General features: G+C 40.7%; 1 protein-coding gene and 1 long non-coding RNA gene across 3 annotated transcripts in view; one reads left to right on the top strand and one right to left on the bottom strand.

The window, feature by feature from the left end:
• Positions 1-24133, bottom strand: part of LOC141569361 (uncharacterized) — a 366511-nt gene that overhangs the window by 124212 nt on the left and 218166 nt on the right. The window lies entirely within an intron of this gene.
• On the top strand, positions 3959-14384 carry TNFSF18 (TNF superfamily member 18). The gene is made up of 3 exons (XM_019732221.2): positions 3959-4134; positions 10485-10515; positions 12670-14384. The coding sequence occupies exons 1-3, from the start codon at positions 3976-3978 to the stop codon at positions 13014-13016; spliced, it is 537 nt and encodes a 178-aa protein (XP_019587780.1). The 5' UTR covers positions 3959-3975; the 3' UTR covers positions 13017-14384.

The following is a 24133-nucleotide window of genomic DNA, read 5'->3' as shown; positions in this document are numbered from 1 at the left end:
AACCAAACAAAAAGCAATAACAAATCTGAAGATAGGGACTGACCCTTGTCTAGCTGCATTCAAGTTCCTAATATTGTGCTTGGTACATAGAGAGCATTCAATAATGTTTGAAGGGAATAGCACGTCTTTTGCTGTATTGTAGAATCATTTTATATAGAATAGCAAAAACTGGTTTTTACCCATTTAGGTTCCCAGTGCCCAAACCAATAAATCTAGCCATGAGCCAGAATATCTAAATCGAATGGCGAGAGGCCAGTGCTAAAAATGGAAAACCAGAAGAGGAAGTGTCCCATCGATTCCTATAGGAACACTGTCACAGTTGGGTGTTGAGGGCGGTGAATGTGCTGACTGTTCACTGGTAGAGCTGGTGTAGAGGAGCTTGTCAAATGAGGAGACCAAGCAGAAGAGCAAAGGGGAAATACCTCCCCCAGATGCCCTTCTGCTAGGGCTGCCTGAGGAAATCCAAGAGATACAGGGGATGCTTAGTCACAGGAATATTAAGATCTTCTTATTTCAAGTAGGTGGACAGGTGAAACACATAGTGGCCTGGCGATCTATGTGATGTTGGGCAAGACATGATCTAACAGCAGTGCCCATTCATTATGGCTCTAGGGTGATGCTTGATGGTTTTAAATAGGAAATGTCAGGCCATATTGCACAACAGAAAATCTACTTTCAGTTCAGATTCCAAGCAGGAAGCAATTATTCTCATCAAACAGGGTTTAAGATGCTCCTCCCACGGCCAGGACACTGACGCATGCTGGTTTGGCTAGAAAGGACACACACACAACCACCCCACACGGCCTTTCTCAAAGATTAGTGGTGAGGCAGGTGGAGAGGACAGGAAGGCTCCCATGGACACTGGCCACCAGACTTGTTACCTTTATCGTATGCGAGCCAGGAAAACAACAAGGAATCTGGTAAGGGCTCCAAAAAAGTGGACATGCAAAACACACAGAACAAGACAAACTGGGGCACAGAATAGGGTCCCCACATCATGGAAGATAAACAGAGTTTGGATTCAAACTATTTCCTAGACCCCTAATTAGGGTTGCTATTAGTTCCTTGGAGAGAATGATTTGGAGATTGATATGAGAAATCTCTGTATATCTGTTAGATTATTGTACACATAATATGTAAATATGTGTATAAACATGTATATATACATAGATGTACATATGTATCTATTTACATATAATGAACTGTATACAATACTTTTTATAGAGTAGGTATTTATAAACCTTAACAAATACTGTTACTGCCTTTATACAATTCCAAGTTTAAAATCTTATTTATGTATCATATCTGTCTGGATATTTTCTATTATCAATTATCTATCTATCTATCTATCTATCTATCTATCTATCTATCTATCTATCTTTTACCTATCAATCATCTGTTTATCTATGTATCTTCAAACCAAAGTCAAATCTATTTGTCACAAAATCAGTACATTTTTTGCTAATTTTCCTGAAGTTCCTGATTTTACAGTTCCTTAATGAAAACTATTAGACTATACAAAAGTCTGATGTTTTGTCATAATTCATGCTGATTTTTTTAAAATTTCTAACCTTTACAGATGTTTATACCTCTGAATATTTATGCCTCAAGTTTTACCACTCTCTCAAAAAAGAACTCCCTCCTTTCTCCTCTCAAACAATCCATTTCCAACCTGTCTTCCCAACTGTTTTAGCTTATCTTTATCTTTCTGTACTGTAAGGTTCAGTTCTCTAGTACTCATTTGGGCCTCTGTTCCCCTGTGTGTACGGTTTTGATCTAGTTGGGTGGCAAATTCCTTGATGGCTGTGATTCCTTTCACACCCCTCAAAGCTTTTAGCACAGAAATAGGCCGACAGTAAATGTTCAACATGGATTTGCTAGCTGGACTTAATTAAAAAAAAGAAATACCTCATTTCAACGGTCTGAAGCAGTAACAGGCCATAAATACAAAAGCTTGGGTTTGGTCCTAATTCACCGCTTTACCGTTTGGTCCTGAGATGTCACATCTGAGATGTGAATTCTGATAGCTTACACCAAAAACATACCAATGCTGACTCATTTATCCAAGAATAGCAAAAAGCCTTCACCACTGTCACTTGTCCTAACCTGAAGTTCCTTCATTTCCGAGCCCTGTTTCTGCAGCCCTGGAATGCATTCTTCTTGAGATAAGCATGTCATTTTCCTTAAGATACTTTCGTAAGGCTAAAAGAATGAATCAGGATATCCCAGAGCCTAACTTTAGTTAAGGGCAGAAAGAGGAGCTGGATTTTATTTGGAACAGTGCCTCATTTGAATAAATATTTACTGAAGTGAGTAAGCAGAGGGAGTTCCACCTAAAATTTGGAGAGGAGGTAGGAAGAGGATGAGATTTAAAATCTAACTCAGCAGGGGCCGATTTTAAATTCTGTGGTTGTGCATGTGCATTTCAGACAAAATGCAAGTGCAAGAATTACAGGGACAAGTCATTCTTCCTCTTCAGGAGTCCAGTTTATTACTCATTCCTGCTTCACAGCATCTGGTACAGAGGCACAAAAATATCGTTGCACGGAAACATTATTTCTGAGTGGCTCTGTGACTCTTTTCTTCAGAGATTGTTTCTTGATCAAGGTAAAATAGGGCCCAGTTAAAATTTGACAACTCAGTGAGAACTATTTCTGCACACAGTGTGGTCTTAAGGGAAGACGGTTGGGTTACAGAACAGGATTCTTTCCACCATTACCCATCTATGAATGGTGGAACAGCCCACCCACTTGCTTATCCTTTCCTTCCTCTCTCATGAATGAGAGTGTTCAATCTCTAGGCTTGTGTTCTAGTTTTCAAACTCTTTAATTTTCAGTTAGCTTGTAAAACTGTCTGCACAATACTTTCCTTTGACCTCCTTTCATCTAAATGAACGTTAGCTGAATTACACCCTGTGGCAAACATTTTTAAAAAATCATCCTTTTCTAGGATTTTACAATTGAGTCAATCTTCACAACATCTCTAAGAAGAGAGGAGACGAGATAAACACTTATGGAACACCTCTTATGAGCCAAGACTTTGACACTGATTTCATTCTTGAAAAAGCCTTACGAAGTGAAAGTTCTGTCCATTTTACAATGAAGGAAAGTGAGAGGCCAAAAACCATGTTGAAAGTCACTGAACAGAGAAGGGCTGGGCAGCACCAGGCTCCCGTCTCAAGTCAGCCTGAGTTAAAAGGCCATGTACTTTCTAGCACACGATGCTGGCACTCTGTATAAAAGGTAGGCATCCATCCCATTTAACAGATGGAAAGACTGAGGTACAGAGAACCAGGGCACTTCCTCCATTTTGTAGAAAGTCAGCATTTTTGGTGCCAGGAATTTTCTTCCAAGAAGATATTGTTTTGTATGATAATTTTATTTCTATTTGATGCCAGTGCTAAAGTTTCAGGGTTTTAAAATAAGTGAGATATGAGAGAAATGAGCTTGCTGCCTTTACATATGTATTTTACATCAAATTCTAGTAAGGCATTTGGTGTTTTGTAGAGACTCTCAGAATGAACAGATTTTGTATCCTAGAAATTAATGAAACTATTTTTTTGTAAACCATGCATCGTAGCCTTCCTAGCTCTCCACCCCCAGCCTCACACATACACAAAGTATGATAGGGCTTTATTTGAGCTTCAGTACTTCTTATAAAAAGTAATTTTCTTATCTGGAAATAATTTGTAATGCTGCACTTCCTCTAGCTTCGGAAAAGATTTCTTTCCTTCTGAACTTCCCTCGTTTTTTTTTTTTTTATCCTCTGTGTTTGTGTTGGCTCTTAGCCTTTGGCCTGGTATCAAATGAGACTCAGCACTTATCCTAGAAGTATCGTTATCCAACACACAGAATCAGAAGGAAAACCCCGCCTCTTACACCCACTACTGATTACCATACTACAAAACCGACTTGTTGCATCACTTGCCCATCATTTGTGAACTTCTGCTCTCCACAGCTCTCCTCCCTGCAGAGAATGAGTTTGAGACACATGGAGAACATGGCTTTACACCATTCAAGTCCTCCAGGAGCACAGAGAACATCCTGGAAGCCATGGATCCTCTACTCCACAATCGTTTTCTTCCTATTGCTTTGCTCCTTCAGCACACTGGTCTTTACTCTTCTCCCATTCAAGGTAAGAGACAATAGCACCTAAGCTTGCTACTTATTATAATCCTGTTTTTTTTAAGTCCAGTTATTGACATTGTCAGAGCTGGTTGGATGAGACATGTGAGTACAGAAAATGTCCATATAATTTCAGTGTTGTCATGGCATATGGCTTTTGGGGGCTTATCTAAGTGTTTTGAAATGAGAGAGATTAGAAAATGCTGAATGTCAGTGGCAGAACTGACTCACTTAATTAAAACAGCCAGTTGACAGTTGTGTATGGAGTATTTTTGCCCTTCCTGGAACTTTGCTAAATAAACCCTCTTGGTGGAATAAAGAGGTGTAAAACATGATGGTTGCTCTCAAGGAATGAGATGCAAGCTATAGTCTTATTGAGAGAAAAGACATAAGGAGATACCAGAAGACAGAATAAGATGAGCGGCAGGTGGTTAGCGTATCTTTGAGGAGGGAAATAGCACTGAATTAGGAGTAAGAAGATCTGGACTCTGGTTCTAGGTATCCCAACTACTGGCTGCATAAATTTGAGAACGGTATTTCATCTTCCTGGTTCTGTTTCTTCATCTGGAAAAACAGTGGTAGGAGAATGAATTGATTCATGATAATGTCCCTTCTAGCTTCAACAGTGGTTAATTATTCATCTAAAAATCTGAATGCTTTAGAAGTTCAAAGAGGGGGCAATGACTTTGGGCCCAGGTGATCAGGGAGGGCTTCATGGAGGAAGGGTGAAGCACACTCCTACTCGGGAAGCCCCTGAAGCTTATCAGGAATTTCCCATTGAGTTCCAGTCCAAGTTGTGGGTCCAGCAAAGAAAATGGAGATATTTGGAAATATATGAAAACTTCTTATTAGAAGTTTTTCTGACTGTTGACTGCATAGCACAGACCAAAAAGAAAATAAGAAATGTTTGATGTAATTTAGGATTTGGCCCATTATTGGGTATGATTGAAGATTCTGAGCCTTTGAGGAGAATAGGGTGGTACATGCCCATCAAAGAAAGGGCTATGGAATGAAATCAGGGGCTGCAAAAACACTTTCTAAGGGGATTTGCCAGCAAAGATTTCAAAGATACAGTCCTACTACTTGAGGTATTTGAAGCAACCTAGAAAAAAAATGCGGACCAAGCAGTACACTGTAGTTGCTGGTGTTTAGTTGAGGCAAGGGTAGCTTTCGCCAAAGTTTTACACGGTAGCCCATTAATTTGTGTTTAATAAGCATATACAAGGAGATATATTATATATACATTTTATATAATATCATGTATATATAATATATAACAAATATAATATATACTGTAATATATATTATATACACATATATGTGTATACATATATTATATGTACATATATATGCATATATATAATGTTATATATATTATGGTACACAAACACACACACACACACAGAAACATTTCAAACCATGTCTCCACTCTCTCAAGGAATGCATTAAGCAGAAGTCTGAACTTTCTGGAGCAGTGAAACTGAGCAGAAAGAAAAGAATTGTCAGGAGTTCCAAGTGTTTAGATTTCTGAAGAAGGAGAAGGGTGAGGATAGCAACAGCTTAAATTTGGAAGTGCTTTTTCCTTCTAAAAACCACCTCAAGTCTCATTAACTAGATGACCCCAAGAACATAGGATGTGTTACAGCTGCCACCCATTCCTGTGCATGAATGGGGAACCGATGCCCACAAGAGGAGGGAAATGCCTTTCTCAAAGGCACACAGTGGCTCTTCAAAGGGAAAGAGGAGGTCTAGTAATTAGAGGCATCGAGGACAGCTGTTGGCAGAATTGGACGTGATCAGCCCCCAGTGTTCGAGCTCTGATTCCGGATTCTCTCTCCCGGACGACATGCAGCTTCTCAATGAAAGGTTCTTCCTTGAAAGAAATAGCCCTGAGCTTGTTCAAAATTTGTGGATGCTTAAAAGGTTTTCAGGATATTGTTCTGACAGGACACCAGGGAGGTTCATTTCCTATGCGAAAAGCCAGTGGCCTGGCTGACAACACAAGGACACTTTCCACTTGCCTGCACTTCCCTTTTTCCTACTGACCACAAATAAGTGTCTTTGGAAAAGACGGTTGAGTGGCTAGTGGATGGTGAGTCATTAGGAGGCTGCTTCCACGTTCTCATTAACCTTGGAGTTTATGTTCTTTTCATCTTCACTCTAATTTTATACACAGAGTTCCATGTTGCAACTTCTCTAGGCACTAACTCACAAGCTTTAGACAGGAAGACCAGCTCCTTCTAGACCAACAGAAACTTCCTTGGGAGAAAACTTTTCTCTTTTTCCCCCCGCTTCTTTCAGAAGACATTCAACCAAAAGGATCGACTATGAGGTCTACTGCTCAGTGTAAATAATCTCATAGAAGTTGTCCCTGAAGTTCAGGAGAGTCCCCTACTTCAATGAAATGAAGGCTACTTCCCAAAGGGGAAGCTGTGCTTGTACTTTAAAGCAGAGTAGATTCTGATCTAATTAGCGTTGGTTTGGAGAAAGCATTCCGTAGTAATTTTTGGCCATTTGAAGCCAGCTATATAAATCTTGGCTTAAACCAAATGGGGTTACAAGATCAACTGATCCCTCTAAGCAAAAATGAACCAAACTAAATCAAACTGAAAGTCCCATATGCTTCTTCCTAAGTGGTATTTACTCCTTCCAAACAGCGCCAGAACTATAAATAGAAATTGTCCCAGAGAGTGGTGTAGGGGTGAGACTGGTGAGTCAGATGGGCTCCCGTTGCATTTCAGCCTGCCTCTTATCAGCTGCATGACCTTGGGCTATTTACTTAATTCCTCCCGTATCACTTCCTCATCTGCCAGGGAGCGTGTTCATTCTTATTGCGTAGACTTTCAGTGAGGATTCAGGAGATAGTACATGAGCGCCTGAGCCATCGTAAGCTCTCCGTAGAGGGCAGTGATTAACATTTGCACCAGTTATTACTGTGAAGGTAAATTAGAAAAGATTTAATATGGGCATTCCTTGCTTATCGCTTTCGCCTCCTCAACCAAAGACTATCCCTCAGGGCCAAACATGATTTTTGTGATGACAGAGATTTTTTGCTTGTCACAGTAATTAGAGACTATCACAAAGGTGGGTTCCGTAGCTGGAAGTAGACATTCCAGCTGCCCACAGTACGCGATCCAGGATTTCTGTCTCTGGCAAAATTCGTCTATGGTACTAGGTCTTGCCACACTCTGTGCGTGAGAGCAGACAGCACAGATATTATCTGTGGCTCGTAGTTTGGTATTCATTTATATTTAGATAGTTACTCAGTTGCTTTCTGTGTGCAATCACGTCTTTCTAGAAAGATTATAACCGTCTTCAGAGGCGAAGACCATAAATTGCATTTGTTTCTCTTGGTCACAACGCTAGTCCAATGGTGGGAATGTTGGTGCTTCCAGTTTTATTCAGTTCCTCATTACAACCAGCATCATTATCACTACAGCTCATAACGCATGAGCAGGACCTGATAGAACATCTGGCTGAAGCCCTTCATAAGAATTAGCTAACTTCCAAACTTTTTGATTGTATCCCCTTATTGAAATAAAAATGTTTTTAATTCCAATCCCAATACATACACTACTATAAATTATATCCAAGTCCTAATATTATGCATATTTAAAAGATACACAGTTTACAAGGGTGAATCAAATAATATGCTTAATGTAGCTTATTCACAGTGCAAATCCATTTTGCTTTTTACCAAAATATTACATTTTATAGACTATGTTAGTATATAACCCACATTTGGAAAATAATTGAAATAATATTGTATTAGAGTCATTTAGTAGAGAAACATAAATATGTTGCTTGTCTTTTCTTATCTTAGTTTAACACTTTGTGATACACTAATTTGAAGGCGATATTCTAAGTTAATTTACCTTGATTCATAATTTTGACAGCGATAACTGAAAAATTACCTCACAAGGAAATGTAGATCAAAATGCAAGAATGCACCTTTGAGTGCACTTACCATGTTATGACACTGAATTTTTAATCCCTCGTTCAGTGGTGAAAAGTTTTTATTTTGTTTACATTAAAATGATATTATCCCTCACTCTAGTCAGACCTTTCCTTCTTTCCTTATACACTTTAAATTCCATGGCTTATGAACCCACTCACTTGTTTCTCTCTCTTTCTTTATTATAGTCTAACAGCAAAACCTCAGTCCTGGAAAATTTTCAACACTGACTAAATCCAATTGCTCTGTGTCTTCAACAGTTGAATGTGGTGGGAAAACGACTTTGTTGAAAGGTCTCACTTTAAATTGATGACCACTAACTTCACCTGGGACTTCAACGTAGCTCTGTGAACAACCCATAATTTTTCCATTCCATTTTTTCTCCATCAGACTATTTCATTCCTTTGACTTCTCTTTAAACATCTAACACCTCTTTCCCATTTTCTCACCTGATATCCTTGCCTCCAGGTTCTGTGACAACAGCAGCAGGCAAGGAGGAAGCTTCCAAGCTCCCCACCATATCTACCACTCACCTGCCCACATATATTGTGTTTTCCTCTTGTCACTATGTATGAATTGTCCCTGCACCGATCTAAGGCCACCGCCCATGAACTACATTCTGTCCCCTCTTACGTACTCAGGGACGTTACCCCAACAAAGATCTCCTAGTTCTCACATGCTACTCCTCTCCACTTTACTGAAGCATCCCCGTCAAACGGCAACAGATAACCGTGTTGTCATTTCTCTCACATTAAAACAAACAAACAAATCCCTTTGGCCTCTTATCCCCATCCAGGATCCACTCAAGTTTTCTCTTCTCCCTTATGTCAAAATGCCTCCACTTTCTCTTTTCTCCTATACTCTTAAATCTGTTCCAATAAAGCTTCTGTCCCCATCACATCACAGAAACTGCTTTTGTCAAGAACCCCAATGACCACCATCGGTCAAGTCTCTGTCTTCTCTGACCCACCAACAGCATCTGACATAGCTCATCACTCCTCCTCCCTAATCTTCTCTTGGTTTCCAAATATCACACTCTCTCTGTTTCCTTTCTGACTCCCTGCACTTCCCTTCTTAGTCTCCTTTGCTGGTTTTTTCCTCCTTCCCTGACCTCTGAACACTGGGAAGTCCTCCTCCTTACATACACCCCCTGGCTTACTGATCTCAGGCCTTACAGCATCACACAGAAGCTGAAGACTCCAAATTTGTGTCATCAGGACTCCTTAACTTCCATCCTCATAGACCCAATGGCTACTTGACTCTCCTATCCGGGTATCTAGTAAGCCCCACACACTTGACATGTCCCCAGATGAACTCATGATTCCTTCTTCCCTTCCACTTTATTCCTCTTGGGTCTTGTTCATTTCAAAGTTGTTAATTTCAGGGATTAACAACTTTGCCTTTCCAATTACTCATGCGCCCAGATCTTGGAGTCATCTTTGTTTCTCCTCATTTGCTCATCCCACATCCATGTCAGGACTCCTGTTGGTGCCATTGCCAATCACTTAGCACCATTCCCACCTCTAGGACCTTGGTCAGAGACACCATGCTTTCCTGCCTAGAGGATTACAATGGTCTCTTAGCTGGTGTCACTGATTTTGCCTCTGTGTCCTTTTAATTTATTCCTAGCATAGCAGACAGAGAAATCCTATGAGAAAAATGCACGACATCTTCAAATTCAAGAAGTCTCTTAAGCACTTTCCTGTAAGGAAACTAATAAACTTCACGCAGTACAAAATGTTTTTGCAGTTATACCTTATCTTACTACAAGTATTTAAAACCCTTTGTATTTAAATACTTGTATTTATAGAATTAACCACACTGGTGGCTTCCTGTAGCATGTAAACTGTGGTCTGTTGCAATAGTTTGAAATTGACCTCTCCTCAGGGTATCTCAGTTATTGTATATGACACGTGATTGTTTGAAATAAGGATGGCTTTATCAACCTGAGTTGTAAATATTTCTATAGCTTAATTGCTTATTACTTAGAATAAAAATAAACAAATAGAAATTGTATTATATTCTTCTCACATGCCAATGGATCACCTTGTGCAGTCACTGCGGTGTGGAGAGCACTGTTTATAGAAAATTTCTATAGCCCTGGAGGAGGACAGTCCAAGATCAAACAGCTATCCCATGAGTGGAGGTTACGTGAATGGAACGAGACCTTAACTTTTACCTACAAGGCTCAAAATGGTAGCCGGTACTGAAACATAGAGGACAGAGCCAGCTACCTAGAAAGGGAAGCGGAGAGAGACCAGACAAGGTGGGGGGAGGAATTCTTTTTTTATGACTAGGAAAAGAACTTTGCTTCAGGAATCTGAATCTCTAAACAAAACCAGTGAAGAAAGTTGTGACACTGTCATCATCCTGACTTTTTTTTTTCTTTTTTTCTTTCCCTACAGACGGTCAATGAACACTGTGCAGCTAAATTTGGTGAGTAATCTGTCTTGCATGCCTCCGTTTTACTTTTCTTAGTATTTGATGCAAGAAGGTAAGCTCCAGTGCTGTTAAGGAAGCCTTTGTTTTATTCCTTCTTCAGCTACTATTTCTAACTGCTTAGCATGGGCCAAGGACTGGGCTAGGAGCTGGGGCTTCAGAGGTCAACCAGACAGACCAGCCCCCACCCTGACGCTGCTTACATTCAAGGCTACATCACTACTACGGGTGTCTAGTAGAGCATGGGCGGTGGCGGCTGCCATATTTGTTTCTAAATGTACAGAAGAGGAATGAGAGATGAAAGGATGGCTACTTCCTTTCTCCTCTCTTCTTAGCTTCTTTGTTACTTTCCCCTATAGTGCCCTGGTATTTGCTTATAAAACACACTCAAGTTTACAATTAAACTGAGTCTTAGGGTATTTCTTAGACTGCCTACACAATCGGAAAGAAATACATTTTGGGCTGTTTACAGATCTCAGGCCAAACCCATTTTCAGCTGAGAGCAGAATATTTCTAGAGTTAACTGCAACCCGTTTTCCTTTAACACCTCAAATCGCCTGGCTTTCCATGCTTGTGGGGGATTAGGGAATCTCTTTTCACTTGTCTTTGCCTCTGTGATATGTTTTTGCTTTTCTAGTAAATGGAGAATTCATGATATGTTTGAAATTCCCTCCTGATGTGGTAAAAGTTGAGGCCCTCAAGTCATGCTAAGGTGGTCTATGAGTGGCCCTTATTACAGAATTAAATAAGAGAACCAGCGGCCCTTCTTCCTGGTGACTTGCCTATTGACTATTACACATCAAGCAAGAAGAAATTTACTGGGCCCTGGGATCACCAGAGGCAGAGGAAGACTTCGCTTCTTCCTTTAGTGACCGCTCCTTTATTCTCCTTCAGAACCTATGCTCATAGCCTTATAGCCGCCATTTATAGATAAATAAGAAGTGAATATGTTCCGTTCTCCAGGGTGTTCTCTTATCAAGGGTTCCTTCTAATTATGGGATAAAGACTTTGCCCCCATAACAGAAATTATGGAGAATTAGAGAACAGGTCAGATAAATATTTGGGGTGGTGAAAACACTTCCTGGGGCTCTGAAATCACACTACTGTGTACAAACAATTAACATTAGGAAAATATGTAAATTCTCTCTCTCTCTCTCTATATATATATCTATGATAATAAGTGACTAAGTCTTGACCTTTTCCCCAACCCCTGTGACAGCATTAAGCTAGGGATACTTATATTTAAACAGTGAAATAATTTCCATTTATAAACTCATGAATTTACCGGTTACTATTTTGAGAGGGTTTGGATAATGATCCCAAGTGGATCTTGAATGATACATACGCATAAACAAATGAGAAAAGCCACAATTTAGACACAATGGATCCAATTTAGGAACATGGATGTACCACTTAGTCAAGGAATATTTATTGAGCACCTACTAGGTACCAGGAACTCTTTTAGGTGCTGAACATATAGCAATGAACAAAATAGAGAAGTATTTGTCCTCAAAGATTTTATATTCAAGTTGGTAATAGACAATAAGCAAATGAACAACTTCATTTACAAAATGCTAGGCTGGTGATACCATCTACAGAGAAAACTAAAGCAGGGTAAAGAGAGAGATTGAGGGGAGCACTATTTTATACAGATTAATGAGAAAGTCTCATTGATGAAGAGATACATAGTGAACAGCATTTACATAGAAAAGCATGAATATACATCCTGGACCACCAACCGTCACCACAATCCTGGTGTGTGATCCTTCCCTTCCCTTCCCTTCCCTTCCCTTCCCTTCCCTTCCCTTCCCTTCCCTTCCCTTCCCTTCCCTTCCCTTCCCTTCCCTTTCCTTTCTCAAATATTCACTGACAACAGATGTAGTGCCACCTAAAACTTGACCCATTTTTCTATTCTAAATCCATTTCCTAGAGCTCTCCAAGCAAGCAATAACCCTTAGGATTTGCAATTTCTCTAAAACAAGGAATAGATAGATACTTAATATATTCAAATTGTGGTTGGTGAGAACTATTAATATCACAGACCAGGTAAAGAAACAACTTGTAAGTGGGAAAGAACTATAATCAAGAAGAGGATGATATAATTAAATAACTATGCTCTCCATGTTTTCCTCCCTTGTAAATTTCTTACAGGACCATTACCTTCAAAATGGCAAACGACATCTCATGAGCCTCCTTGCGTGGATGAGATGGCTGATTGGAAGCTGAAGATACGTCAGAGTGGCTTGTATTTAATTTATGTCCAGGTGGCTCCTAATACAACCTACAAGGAACCAGCTCCCTTTGAGGTGCGGCTATGTAAAAACGAAGGCATCATACAAAGTCTAACAAACAACGCTGCCATCCAAAACGTAGGAGGGACTTATGAATTACATGCTGGAGATATAATAGACTTGATCTTCAACTCTGAACATCAGGTTCTAAAAAATAATACGTACTGGGGGATCTTTCTGATAGCAAACCCTCAATTCATCTCCTAGAGCCTTGAATTGATCTCCTCATCCTCTTCAGCATATGCAGAGATGCTGAAGGGGGGTTTGGAGGAGGCAGATGTTCAAGGCCTATAGTTTGTCTGGGTGCACAAATCAACACAACAAACAGAACTCTTCTGCATGTGAATTTTCCTCTCTCATTCTTGTTCGAAAGAGACTCGGAGGAAGGGCCAACGACATTTGGTTACCCCAGACACTGCGTTGGCAAAGACACTACCAATCCATGATAAATGAGTATGGGTGGCCAGGGGACAGAGCTTCTCCAAGAGTCTTTGTCTAATCTTTGAATCCATGGGTGGGAAAATCAGGTCTTATTCTCATGAGAGTCTTACCTGTATGCAAAACAATCCTGGACAGTCGTCCTGCCTTTCTCTCATATTCTTGGGTTGTTTCCCTTTACTCTTCCCATCTTCTGAGACCCTCCTAATAAAAAGTAGTGAGACTGGTAGGATGCCCACAGATATGCCAACCACACTCCACTTTAGATGCGATGACATTAGAGGATGGAGAACACTCTCGGGAACTATTGGGGCACAGGCCCAGGTGGCATGGGATGGAATGCACTTTATTTGGGAATTTCCCTTGATTTCATCATACTCAGGATGCAGGGTGCTTTAGAAAGCCAGTAGGTCAAACGGGTCATTTGGAACCTTCACATAGGGCTTCACGAGAACTCATTTTTTGTGGGTCTAAACACTATCAGTGGTAAAGATAGAGTAAACATTAGGAATCACAAGATCTCGCCCCAGAAATTGGTACTACCAGTGCTGTATAATGTCAATGGAAGGATTTCCTATTTGTAGCTAGCTCTCCAGAGTTTACAAAGTGCTTCCATATATCACATGGCAACTCCGTAACGTTAATGGGGCAGGTCCTTGGAGCACAATTTTAACAATGAGAATATGTCTCCACCCACAGAACTAGTGATTGATGGGGCCGATGGACTTCCCACTTTATATTATACATCTAGAAAGTTCAGCAGGTTCAGTTTTCAGGAGGCGTACTCCTTTTCAGCCCAACGTGGGTGGAGAGAAACCACAACAGATCTCTCCTTTCTCAGCAAATTTCTTCTCTTTCCCTGCCTGGAGCAGGGAGCACAAGAGTGTTTCTCAGGACTTACTCCAACCAAATCCCTTCCACACTTGGCAGAGGTCAAATGTGTTAACTTCTACAAATTCAATTCAATGACAGCCTACTAAGATTTGGGACTCTGTTAAATTAATAAGCTGCTTGCGGGTTCTTGTTGAAAGCTATCTAATATGATTACATGTTAACCCAATTTAAAGTATTTATGGATATTTGTAAAAAGCTACATTATGTTAATAGTATCACATATAACGCTAATTTAAAAATATATGTATCGTGTGCCACAAAAAATTGCTTGGGAGCAGGCTAAACTTGAGACCAAGATTCTTTCTTTTTTGTACTTTTTAAATTCAATTTGTTGGTTACATTTGTCAATAAAATTATATAGATTTAAAGTATACAATTCTATAATATATCATCTCTATAGTGCATTGTGTGTTCACTACCCAAAGTCAGATATCCTTTAGTCTCGTTCGCTCACTGCCTGTGTAGCACTGGACACGAGTCTCTATATATTTGACCCCATTTACCCTTTTTTACCTTCTCCATTCCCCCTTTCCCTCTGGTAACCACTATACTGTTGTCTCTGTCTGTGAGTTTTTGTTTGTTGGTCTTGTTCGTTTGTTGCTTTCAGTTTTATATCTCACATGAGTGAAATCATGTGGTTCTCCACTTTTTCTGTCTGACTTATTTCACTTAGCATGATAATCTCAAGATCCATCCATGTTGTCGCAAATAGCAGTATGTCATCTTTTCTTATGGCTGAGTAACATTCCACTGTATGTATTATGTGTGTGTGTGTGTGTGTGTGTGTGTATTATATATCACATCTGCTTTACTCAATCAGCTATTGAAGGAAACTTCGGTTGCTTCCATGTCTTGGTTACCATGAATAGTGAGGCCGAGTTTCTTAATAAGTGTTTTTGAAACATCGGTAGAGCCGAAAACTTCAACCAATGCCTTGTTCCTCTTGCATTTGTACATCTTCTCAGGAAATTACAGTTATATCACATACATGTATGGAAATTTGGCGGGATTGATCTTTGTGAAGTTATAAGCAGCCATGCGACGGAGTGGGCTGCACTGCCTCATGAGAGCTGATTGTTAAGTTTTTCAATCAGGTTTTTAAACACAGCCATCCTTGAAATTGACCATGGTGGGGCTTTTTACACCATGGGAATTGGCAAACACTACAATCAGGGCCTTTCTGCTTTGGAGAGCCCATTCACCAGCACACCACTGTTTGTAAAACTTGCCTTCTTAATGATTCCTCTTTGTTCTTGCCTCATTCCCGGAACAATCAAGGCAGGCAAGGGAGAAAGTGAAATTGTTATATTCCCAGCAAAAGCCTCTTGTGGTAGTGATTTCTCAAGGCAAGTGGAGGTCTCCTCAGCTTTGGCCAGAGAGACGGCTACAACAGATGATCTTCGAACATTCCTGATGTTGTAATTTCAGTCTTTGTTTTCAGTGCATGCTCTGTTTATTTAAATAGTTATTTATATTATAAGCCTGTAATGAAATGTATCCTAGTAAGTGGACTGTGGCTGACTTATCTGTGAGTTATCAGCCTAGAGTTAGCGATATAGAGAACATGAGGGTACACTACAGAATTCCTGTGTATAGGAAACACTGCTTCCTTAGTGTTAGGCAAAAGTGAGAGCTGGATGCAATTAGCTTTTGGTTGTAACCCAATTTCTGATGAGTTGGCCAGACAATTTATCATCTGACTTCCATCCACCTCCTAAACTCCACTATACCCACATTTATCATCAAAGTCATCACCAACCCTGCTCACACTAATTGTTTTCACCTGCCATTTGCCCCATCAAAGCTCACCCAGAGTGTTTCCGATCTTTGTGGGTTAAGTCTCTGCTTCTGAAGATAGCAGTTAATTGAAAAGCGATGTAGGCTTGTGCATTTGATGGAGACTACTTCCTTAGAGGATGAATAGCTATACATCTTGAAGATGAAATTCCTGTCTTTATGTGTTCTATCCCAAAGAAGCGATTTCATGTGTGGTGGTGGTAGGACAGTTTTTACTAGAAGGAGATGCAAAAACCTGATTGATTTATGGGGGAGGGAGCCTGAGGGCTGAGGGAGCCCTGGCAGGTATACTTTCCTTGACGTGAGAGGATGTGTTTCTATTTGGGGGTCACTTGTGAACCTGGCAGAGTCACTCCACTGGTCATGACTCTCCTGTGAGTCCCACATCTACCCACAGGAACCCTGTACACATGCCTTGGCCCTACAAATTCAGAGAGTGTGAGCGCACCTCAACGTAGCAAGATTCTCGTATCTCTACTGAAGGAGTTGGCCTCTGTCATTCCAATCGATTTCCTGGGTGTCGTCAGACTCTAGCCCACTGTCAGCTTTAGCTTTCTCAGGGGGCAGTCAGGTTACCAGTTCTCTGTCTCTCCCAATTGCAAGAAATACATTTCAAAGCTGTGGTAGAGTCTCCCTTGAAGTCTTCCTACCAGGCTTAAAGTTAGAAAGTTTCATTGCTTCAGTCTCTCGTGCAAAAGGAGCGGGGGAGGACTCCCAGGATGGCCACAGCTCTTTGATAAAATGTTATCACAATCTCTCCTTCTCCCCTCTCTGGCCTCCTTTTAGGTTATTGCTTCTGCTGAAGTAGCAAAGGGCAGTGGGAAGCGGGGCTTATCTTCATTCCTTTAGTAAATTCTGCATATTGGTGGGGCAATTGTCTTACTCTCACTTTGATATCCAGGCACCAGTTATATTACGCCTGAGTTAAAACTGAGTCAGGAAGCACCCACTTGAACATCCAGGTATGCTCTCTATGTCTAACAGGGATCTGGGAGACCTCTAATAAAAGGCAGAACTACAAAAAGCCCCAAAGCATCATCACAGGAGAAATAAGAGCTTAATACAAAGGCAGAGGGAGAGGAAAATTATTGTTCAGAAAAGTAAGACAAGAACACATTTACCCAGGATGCTCTCAAGAAGAGGCGATACCTGGGCTTCACTGCAGTCTGTCGAATAAACATTTCTAGGAGCGAGGCCTCGGAGTCAAATTTTTAAAAAGCTCTGACCCCATAGATTATTCTTAGGCACACAACAGTTTAAGAACCACTGCTTTATGGCATGCAACTTGTAATCTCATCTGCGTATTTCTCCAAGTATTTAAAAAGAGTCAAAGCTTCCAGACAAAGAAATCTAAAAAAGCGAAACAAAATGGAAAACAGAGTTGGTGCTGCCCGTGAGGTTTACCATAATGCATCTCTCACCACATAAGCAAATGGTCTTCTATCCTCTCTGAGTCTGAACAAAGGTCAGGCTCTTCACTTTGCATAACCTAATGGCCACTTTGTCACTTGAACCTTGGCATATGAGCCTTGTCACAATCAATACTACATGGCTTTAATCCAAGTTGCTCTCCTTTACTTCAGACTTATAAATCCAACTGTCTACTTAACAATTTCACATTGCAGGTATAACGGACATCTCAAATTCAGCATATCCAAAATGAATCTCTTATTGTTTCCCCAAACCAGCTTTGCTTGAAGCACCCTTGTCCTTCCCCCCTCCCTCCCACCACATACACATTTAAATTGTACTGCGTGGAAGAAAAATGGCTCCTGTCTTATACCCATTTAATCTGTGAGGAAATCATACCGTCTTTATTTTCAGAGAGAATCTGACCACCTTTCTGCTGTGACTCTTGTCTGTGCCACCAAGGTTATTTCAATAACTTCACAACTGGTTACTCTGCTTCTACCTTTGTAGTCAGATAAACTTGTTTTCAAATTCCAATTTTGCCATTTACTACTTATTTGGATCTTGGACAAACTACTCGCCTTCTCTGAGAATCAATTTCTTGTTTGTTTTGTTCACTGTTGTTTATTCAACGCTTGACATGTGGCTGAATCAATCAATAAATTTCGAATTGGTTTAAAACACCAAATAATATATGTAAAGTTCCTGATAGGTGTAGACACTAAAATGGTGGCTCTTATTGATTTTATTTTTATTAAAGATTAGGATTTTTTCCTAAGTTTTGATTCTAAAGTTGAGATGTTTATTTAACATCTCTCTTATTCTCTCTTCTCCCCAAGAAAAGGTAAGGCCCAAGAGAAAAGCATTTTATTTATTCGGTGCAGTATCACCAGCACTTAAAGTTGTACTCAGATCATTGAAAGAACACAACAAATATTGAAATGAGTGAACAAAAAAGATGGGACCTGTGATCACTTCTTTCGCATAGTTAATAAAATCAACAATGTGGTCATAACACTGTAGAGAGCTAGGTGGGTAGTGTTGCATAACTATGATGTACACGTGGAACTAATATAATATTACATGTTAACTGTATTTTAATAAAAAATCTTAAAAGAAAAAAAAAAAAAAAAAAAAAGATGGGATCCTGGTTCTTGGTCAGAATGACCAGCAAGACACAAAATACATATGTTACAAAGAACCTCTCAAATGGTGTGCTCACTTCCATTCCTGTAGGTTTTTAAGACTCTAAGTAATGCATGGGATATTAGAACTACACACATAACAAGTGCTCAGTGCAAGCTGGCTGCTAGCACTATAGCACCTGTACCACCCTCACCACCATGACAGTCTTCATTTCATTATCCTTGTTTCCCTAGAAAGTAGTATCTTAGAACACATTAGCTTGCCTTCCCATAGTAAGGCTTCCACCAAATTTTTTTTTTAATTTATTGGGGTGACAATGGTTAGTAACGTTACATAGATTTCAGGTGTACAATTCTGTATTACATCATCTGTAAATCCCATTGTGTGTTCACCTCCCAGAGTCAGTTCTCCTTCCATCACCATATATTTGATCCCCCTTACCCTCAGCTTCCACCACATTTTAAGTTAAGCTTGTGCCTTCAGCTCTTACTGAATGTTTCTAGTAGACATAGCCATGTGCATCTTCTTCTTTAATGGTTCTTAGAACAACGTTGAGCACGTTACGTATCATCCTTTATGGCAAACACATTCGGGAAAACTGATCTCTCATGACCTTGAAGCCGTATCTCTGTGGGAATTTTTTCCTCACATGAGTTTCTATAGAGCAATAAAGAGTTCTGTAATATGTGCAATTTTGGAATGCACACATCTTCCCTCTGCAAAGGCATTAGAACTGTCCAGAACTTTGAATTTGTTCTTAATGATTTCAAGTGAATATTTTTGGAAATACGAACCATGGTTTCGAGCACAGACGTGGACAGATGCTGCCTTAGGTGTTGAGTTGCTTCTTTAACAAGGCTTTTTAAAGAGGTTAGGTCAGAATAGTGAAATTACCATGTCTGAAGTCCAATCTTCAGGTTTGTAGGCCCTTCAGGTTTATAAATCTCTCAGGGACGGCATGACCAAACTCAGAAGACAGTGAGATGTAAACTAAGGTGGCAGATTATTGGTCAGCACAGTCTCTCCCTGAAGGAGCATTGTTTGGAAATTTCAATTATAACCAGAAGGTTATCTTCAGGTATGGAGTCCAAGCCAGAGTGGTCAGGTAGAGGACCCCAACGAATAATGGCCAAGGTATCAAACACACCTTTTATTCATGATCAGATATTTCCTGGGGCCAATTATATCCCAGATGGTATGCCGGGTGCCAGAGAGAATACAAAAATGAAGAGATAGAATGCCTGTCCTTAAGCAATTTAGAGTTTAACAGAGAAACAGGTATGTAAATAAATGATCAAAGGACTATGTATACCGGTGGTGCCAAGAAAATGTATACAAGGGGATACTTTAGTCAACGTTGCTCAAGCAGTAGTTTGCCATAATCCGAAGTGTCTGGACGCTGATGATCACCACTTTGAGCACCTCTTGTAATTGCGGAAGTCAAGCGTCACTTGTGTTCATCTTTTGTTATCGGTATATATTGAGTATTACCATTTTAATACAGTTTTTTCCTTTCTTAAAATGTGTGTACATTTTTTGGGCACCCTCTGTATAATAATTTCTCTAATGGGAGTGAATTAGTCCATGGAAGAGATGAAGGAGAACCTGACCAAGGACAATGACATTGCTGATGAGGGTAGCAACTAGATTGAGAGAAAAATTTATGACATAGAATCATCAGCCTTTAGTGACTATGGTAGATACCAGTGGGGTTGCTACCAAGCTCATGATGGTTTCCTTATCAGACTTCTTTATCCACGAGGATGGGTCTCAGTAGGCTCATTGCCATCATGGAAGCCTATTCTCTTAGCCAGAGTTGACTTGTCCAGGATTAACTACACTTGGCTGGTCTTTTGACTGGAAAAGACAAAAACTTGGGAGCTAGGGGAAGCCCATATTTCCCCTGTAAAGTGGACCGAGAAGCAGAGAAAGTCAATCTGGCTGAGACAAGAGAATGAAAGGGATGTGCCGAGAAAAGCAAAAATGAGAGATGGGAAGAAACCCCACTGAACTGTTCTCAACCCATCGAGGCCCAGATATGCTCTTTTTCTTGGATTCTGTGAGAAGCACTGCACCTTTATGACAAACCCTTCTCCCCCCGCCCCCGAGTCAGGTAGCTTAAGTTGGTTTCTGTGCATTGAAATCAGACTCTTGACTAACAAAGTGATTGATTTCAGGTGAGGGATGAAGAAGGCAGAACCTTCGTGGAGACACTGAAGAGAATGGTGGTATTTTCATGGCAGGGGATGTGGAAGGAGAGAAAGTTTGGGGTGGATGAGATAACGGCTTCAGTTTCATAAGTGCATAGTTTGAGATGTTTGCAGAATATTCAAGTGGGCGTGACTAGGAAGTAGGTGGAACTCAGGAGGAGTCACAGGGGTGGGATGAATATTTGAAAGTCAACAACGTTTAGGGTGCAGCCGCTGAGATGGATGTAATCAGTACAGGGAGAGCTTAGGGTAAAAAGGGAGCAAAGGACTGAGACCCTGGGGAACATCAGCATTTGAGGACATAGGAAAGGACATAGGAAAGGAATCCTGTAGAGTAGCAGCCAGAGACAGATGAGGTCAACTGGGAGAGAGTCGGCCCATAGAAATAGGCCGTGAGAGGCTGAGAATGAGGGCGTGGCCAACAATGTCACAGGTTCCAACAGGTCAAAGACTATGAGCATTGAAAAGTGCTTCCTGGATTTCACTGGCAGATAATTGTTGGTGACACCAGCAAGACCATTTTCAGGGCCTCAATGGGGGAAGAATCCACGTTTCAAGGATTGAGGAACAAATAGGAAGTCTATCTGCCAGATGAGGAGTAAATGAAAAGTGAGACAATATTTTACACTGCTCTTTGTAGACACTTGATGCTGAAGGAAAGAAAAGAGGGGTGGAGTGGGCAGAGAGTGGGTCATCGCGGGGCTAAGGGAGAAGAAGAGGCATTGATCTAGGGATTCATGATGGCTGGTCAGGCTACCCTCCTCCCAGCAGAGTACTGAAGACATACAGCATGAGCCAGCCTTGTGCTATGCAAATCCAGTTCCCTTTCTTGGGAATTGATCTAGAACATAGGAGGAAAAAGCACCATTTAGTCCCGAGGAGAAGTCAGTGCTGTTGACAAGAAGAATAGAGCTGATATAGGAGAAAAAATAAGTGTTGTCATGGACACAGGGAGAGTCACAGGGGATGGGATGAGAGAGGGAGGGAGAGACCATGCAACTGAATGGAAAGAAAAGTTAAAAACGGTCAATGCCCAGAGATGCTTCAGTTTCCAATGTAATTTCAGTTCCTGTTCCAGGCCTTGCAAAGCATTTCAACAAACTAGTCTTTCTCCTTGACTGAGTGTAAATGGATCTCTCGTTTTCACAAAATGAGGTCCATCAACTCTCTAAGACGTCTTTTCAAGATATTTAAAAACACCTGTTATTTTCTAGGCTGTATCACCTCAGTGGAAGAGTACTGGGTACCATGGTTAGGAGATGGATTTAGGCTTGGATGTAAATCCTGACTCTGCTACTTACACTTTTGTGTGAGCTTGAGCAACTTACGTCATTTCTTTGAGGCTAAGTGTTCTCATCTGTAAAGTAAGGATAATTATTTCTACTGCATAGAATAGTTCAAAGTTTAAATAAAAGAATGCATAGGAAAAGCTCGGCTTAGTGTTTGGCAACAGAAAGTTCAATAGATGCCAATGTTTTTGTGTGTTATTATCAGTGTACCACTAGCTATGTTAGATAACCTTTTCTCTTCTTGCTACTTGCCCTGTTTTACATCCTCTCTAGAAACATAATTAAATGAAGGGTATACTTTGTTTAAATATGCTTTGTTTACATTACAAACATAACGGTGACTCACTTTTTATAAAGAAAATATCTAATTATTTATTCACTCATTCATTGACTTATTCCCCAAATATTTATCAAGGTTTTCCTAGGTACAAAGTGCAGTTAGGTGCTACAATGTGAAGCTTTTTAAGATATTGTGATTTAAGAAGATACATCTAGTAAGAGAGATAGATGGATTCAAATCACAGAATTACAGAGCAAAACGTAACTTACACAAGGATAATTAATCCCAAATCTCTCATTTACAAGTGGGGAAACAGAGACACAATAAGGTGAAGGAGTAACACAGGAACTGGAATTGGGATTGTCCAAATCCTAGCCCAGTTGTTTTCTTTTTTTCCCCACTAGATCATTTAATTCAACAAATAACGAAGTAAGTGCTATGATAAGCACAGGGCTATAAATAAAGGAGTGACAGATGAGAGAAAGGGGAAGCACTTGAATTTACATGAGATGCAAGAGTAGAAGGCTGGCCTCTAGGCAGAGGGTGAAGTGTGAGCAATGGCACTGACGCGTGGATGAGACCGTGCGATGGCAGCGCCAGGGGAAGGTGACGTGTGGCGCTAGGAGATGGGAGCTGACATTGGACCAAAAGAAGGACCAGATCCCACGCAGCTATAGAGCTAGCCCAAGGAATCCCTGCTTTCCAGGTAGGAGCTTCTAATTTTTTATTTGAGAATTTTACGGCTTGATGGAACCTGTTTCAGAGAAGGCAGCTCAGGTGTCATGGTCGAAGGTGGGTGGGAGAGGCAAAGCAAGACCGCCTGGCGGCTGTTGAGATGGCCCAGGTAAGGAGGGGCCTGCAGCAGCGGAAGCAACAGGAAGGGGAAGAGGTTCTGCCAGCGGAGCAACAGCAAGAAAACACGGACCCTGGACAGTAGCGCGTGGTTGTAATAATGCTGGTTTGGGTTGGAGCTAAAACAAGCTTCTCAATGTTTTGTTTTAGTAATACATGGAGCGAATTATTTTCAGGAAAACTGCCAGATGTATTTTGAAGTTTTCACAGTTTAAATAACACAAGAAGGCATTTTTCCAAATCATTTCATTAGGTCAAAAAAGTAGCCTGCGAGACTAGACCATGTATCTTCCTCGCTGGGACTTGTTGGCGCCCGTGATCGCCGAGGCAGGACGGACCACGCTGCCCTCTGTCCCGCCGTGGTGGTGCACGTACGTCTGTTACTGTGGTATCTGTACAGACATCGATTTCCCCCCGTCTCCCATAGCCTCCTTGAGAACAGGGATATGCTTTTACTCCGTTTTCCTAGTATCCAGCATAGTTCCCCCTCCGTGTGCATTACCAAAGCCTTCTGTGTACACTCCTTTAATTGACACTCCGGGATGGACACACCTACTCAGAACATCAGCCTGTACCACTGTATGCATTCTCCATTTTCTTTTCTTCTTCTTTTTTTTTTTAACAAGAATGGCACATTTCCTTAGCAAAAATCCGTATGGTAGGTTTACAATATGCCTTTCTAATGCCAGCAAAACACTTGTGCCCCAAACGGGAAACGTATGGGCGTCCGATATGACTTGTTATTAGTGAACCCCCCCCCCCCCCCCCGTCCTAAAATGTCACTACTTCGATTTCTGTGTTAAGGGTCTTTTAAACCTTTAATTTTGGAATCCTTTACGTGACTGGGGCTAAAACGACTTTGGTCTGCAGGTTTCAGAATTATAAAACAGCTTATAAATATTGAGAGCTTATCATGTGTGACATACTCTTCTAAGTACTTTCCACATAATCCTCACTACAGCTTCTTTGAGGATATCCTCTTATTCACCCATTTTACAGATGAGGAAA

The sequence above is a fragment of the Rhinolophus sinicus genome, linkage group LG17 (genome assembly GCF_036562045.2).
Source record: "Rhinolophus sinicus isolate RSC01 linkage group LG17, ASM3656204v1, whole genome shotgun sequence".
In the NCBI taxonomy this organism is placed as follows: Eukaryota; Metazoa; Chordata; class Mammalia; order Chiroptera; family Rhinolophidae; genus Rhinolophus; species Rhinolophus sinicus.
This window is presented reverse-complemented; position numbering and strand designations above follow the sequence as displayed.

Excerpts from the sequence above, each read along its gene's own strand:
- TNFSF18 (XM_019732221.2), top strand. The coding sequence starts at position 3,976 with ATGAGTTTGAGACACATGGAGAACATGGCTTTACACCATTCAAGTCCT. Across the intron at positions 4,135-10,484 it reads TTACTCTTCTCCCATTCAAG|ACGGTCAATGAACACTGTGC; the intron begins GTAAGAGACAAT and ends CTTTCCCTACAG. Across the intron at positions 10,516-12,669 it reads ACACTGTGCAGCTAAATTTG|GACCATTACCTTCAAAATGG; the intron begins GTGAGTAATCTG and ends AATTTCTTACAG.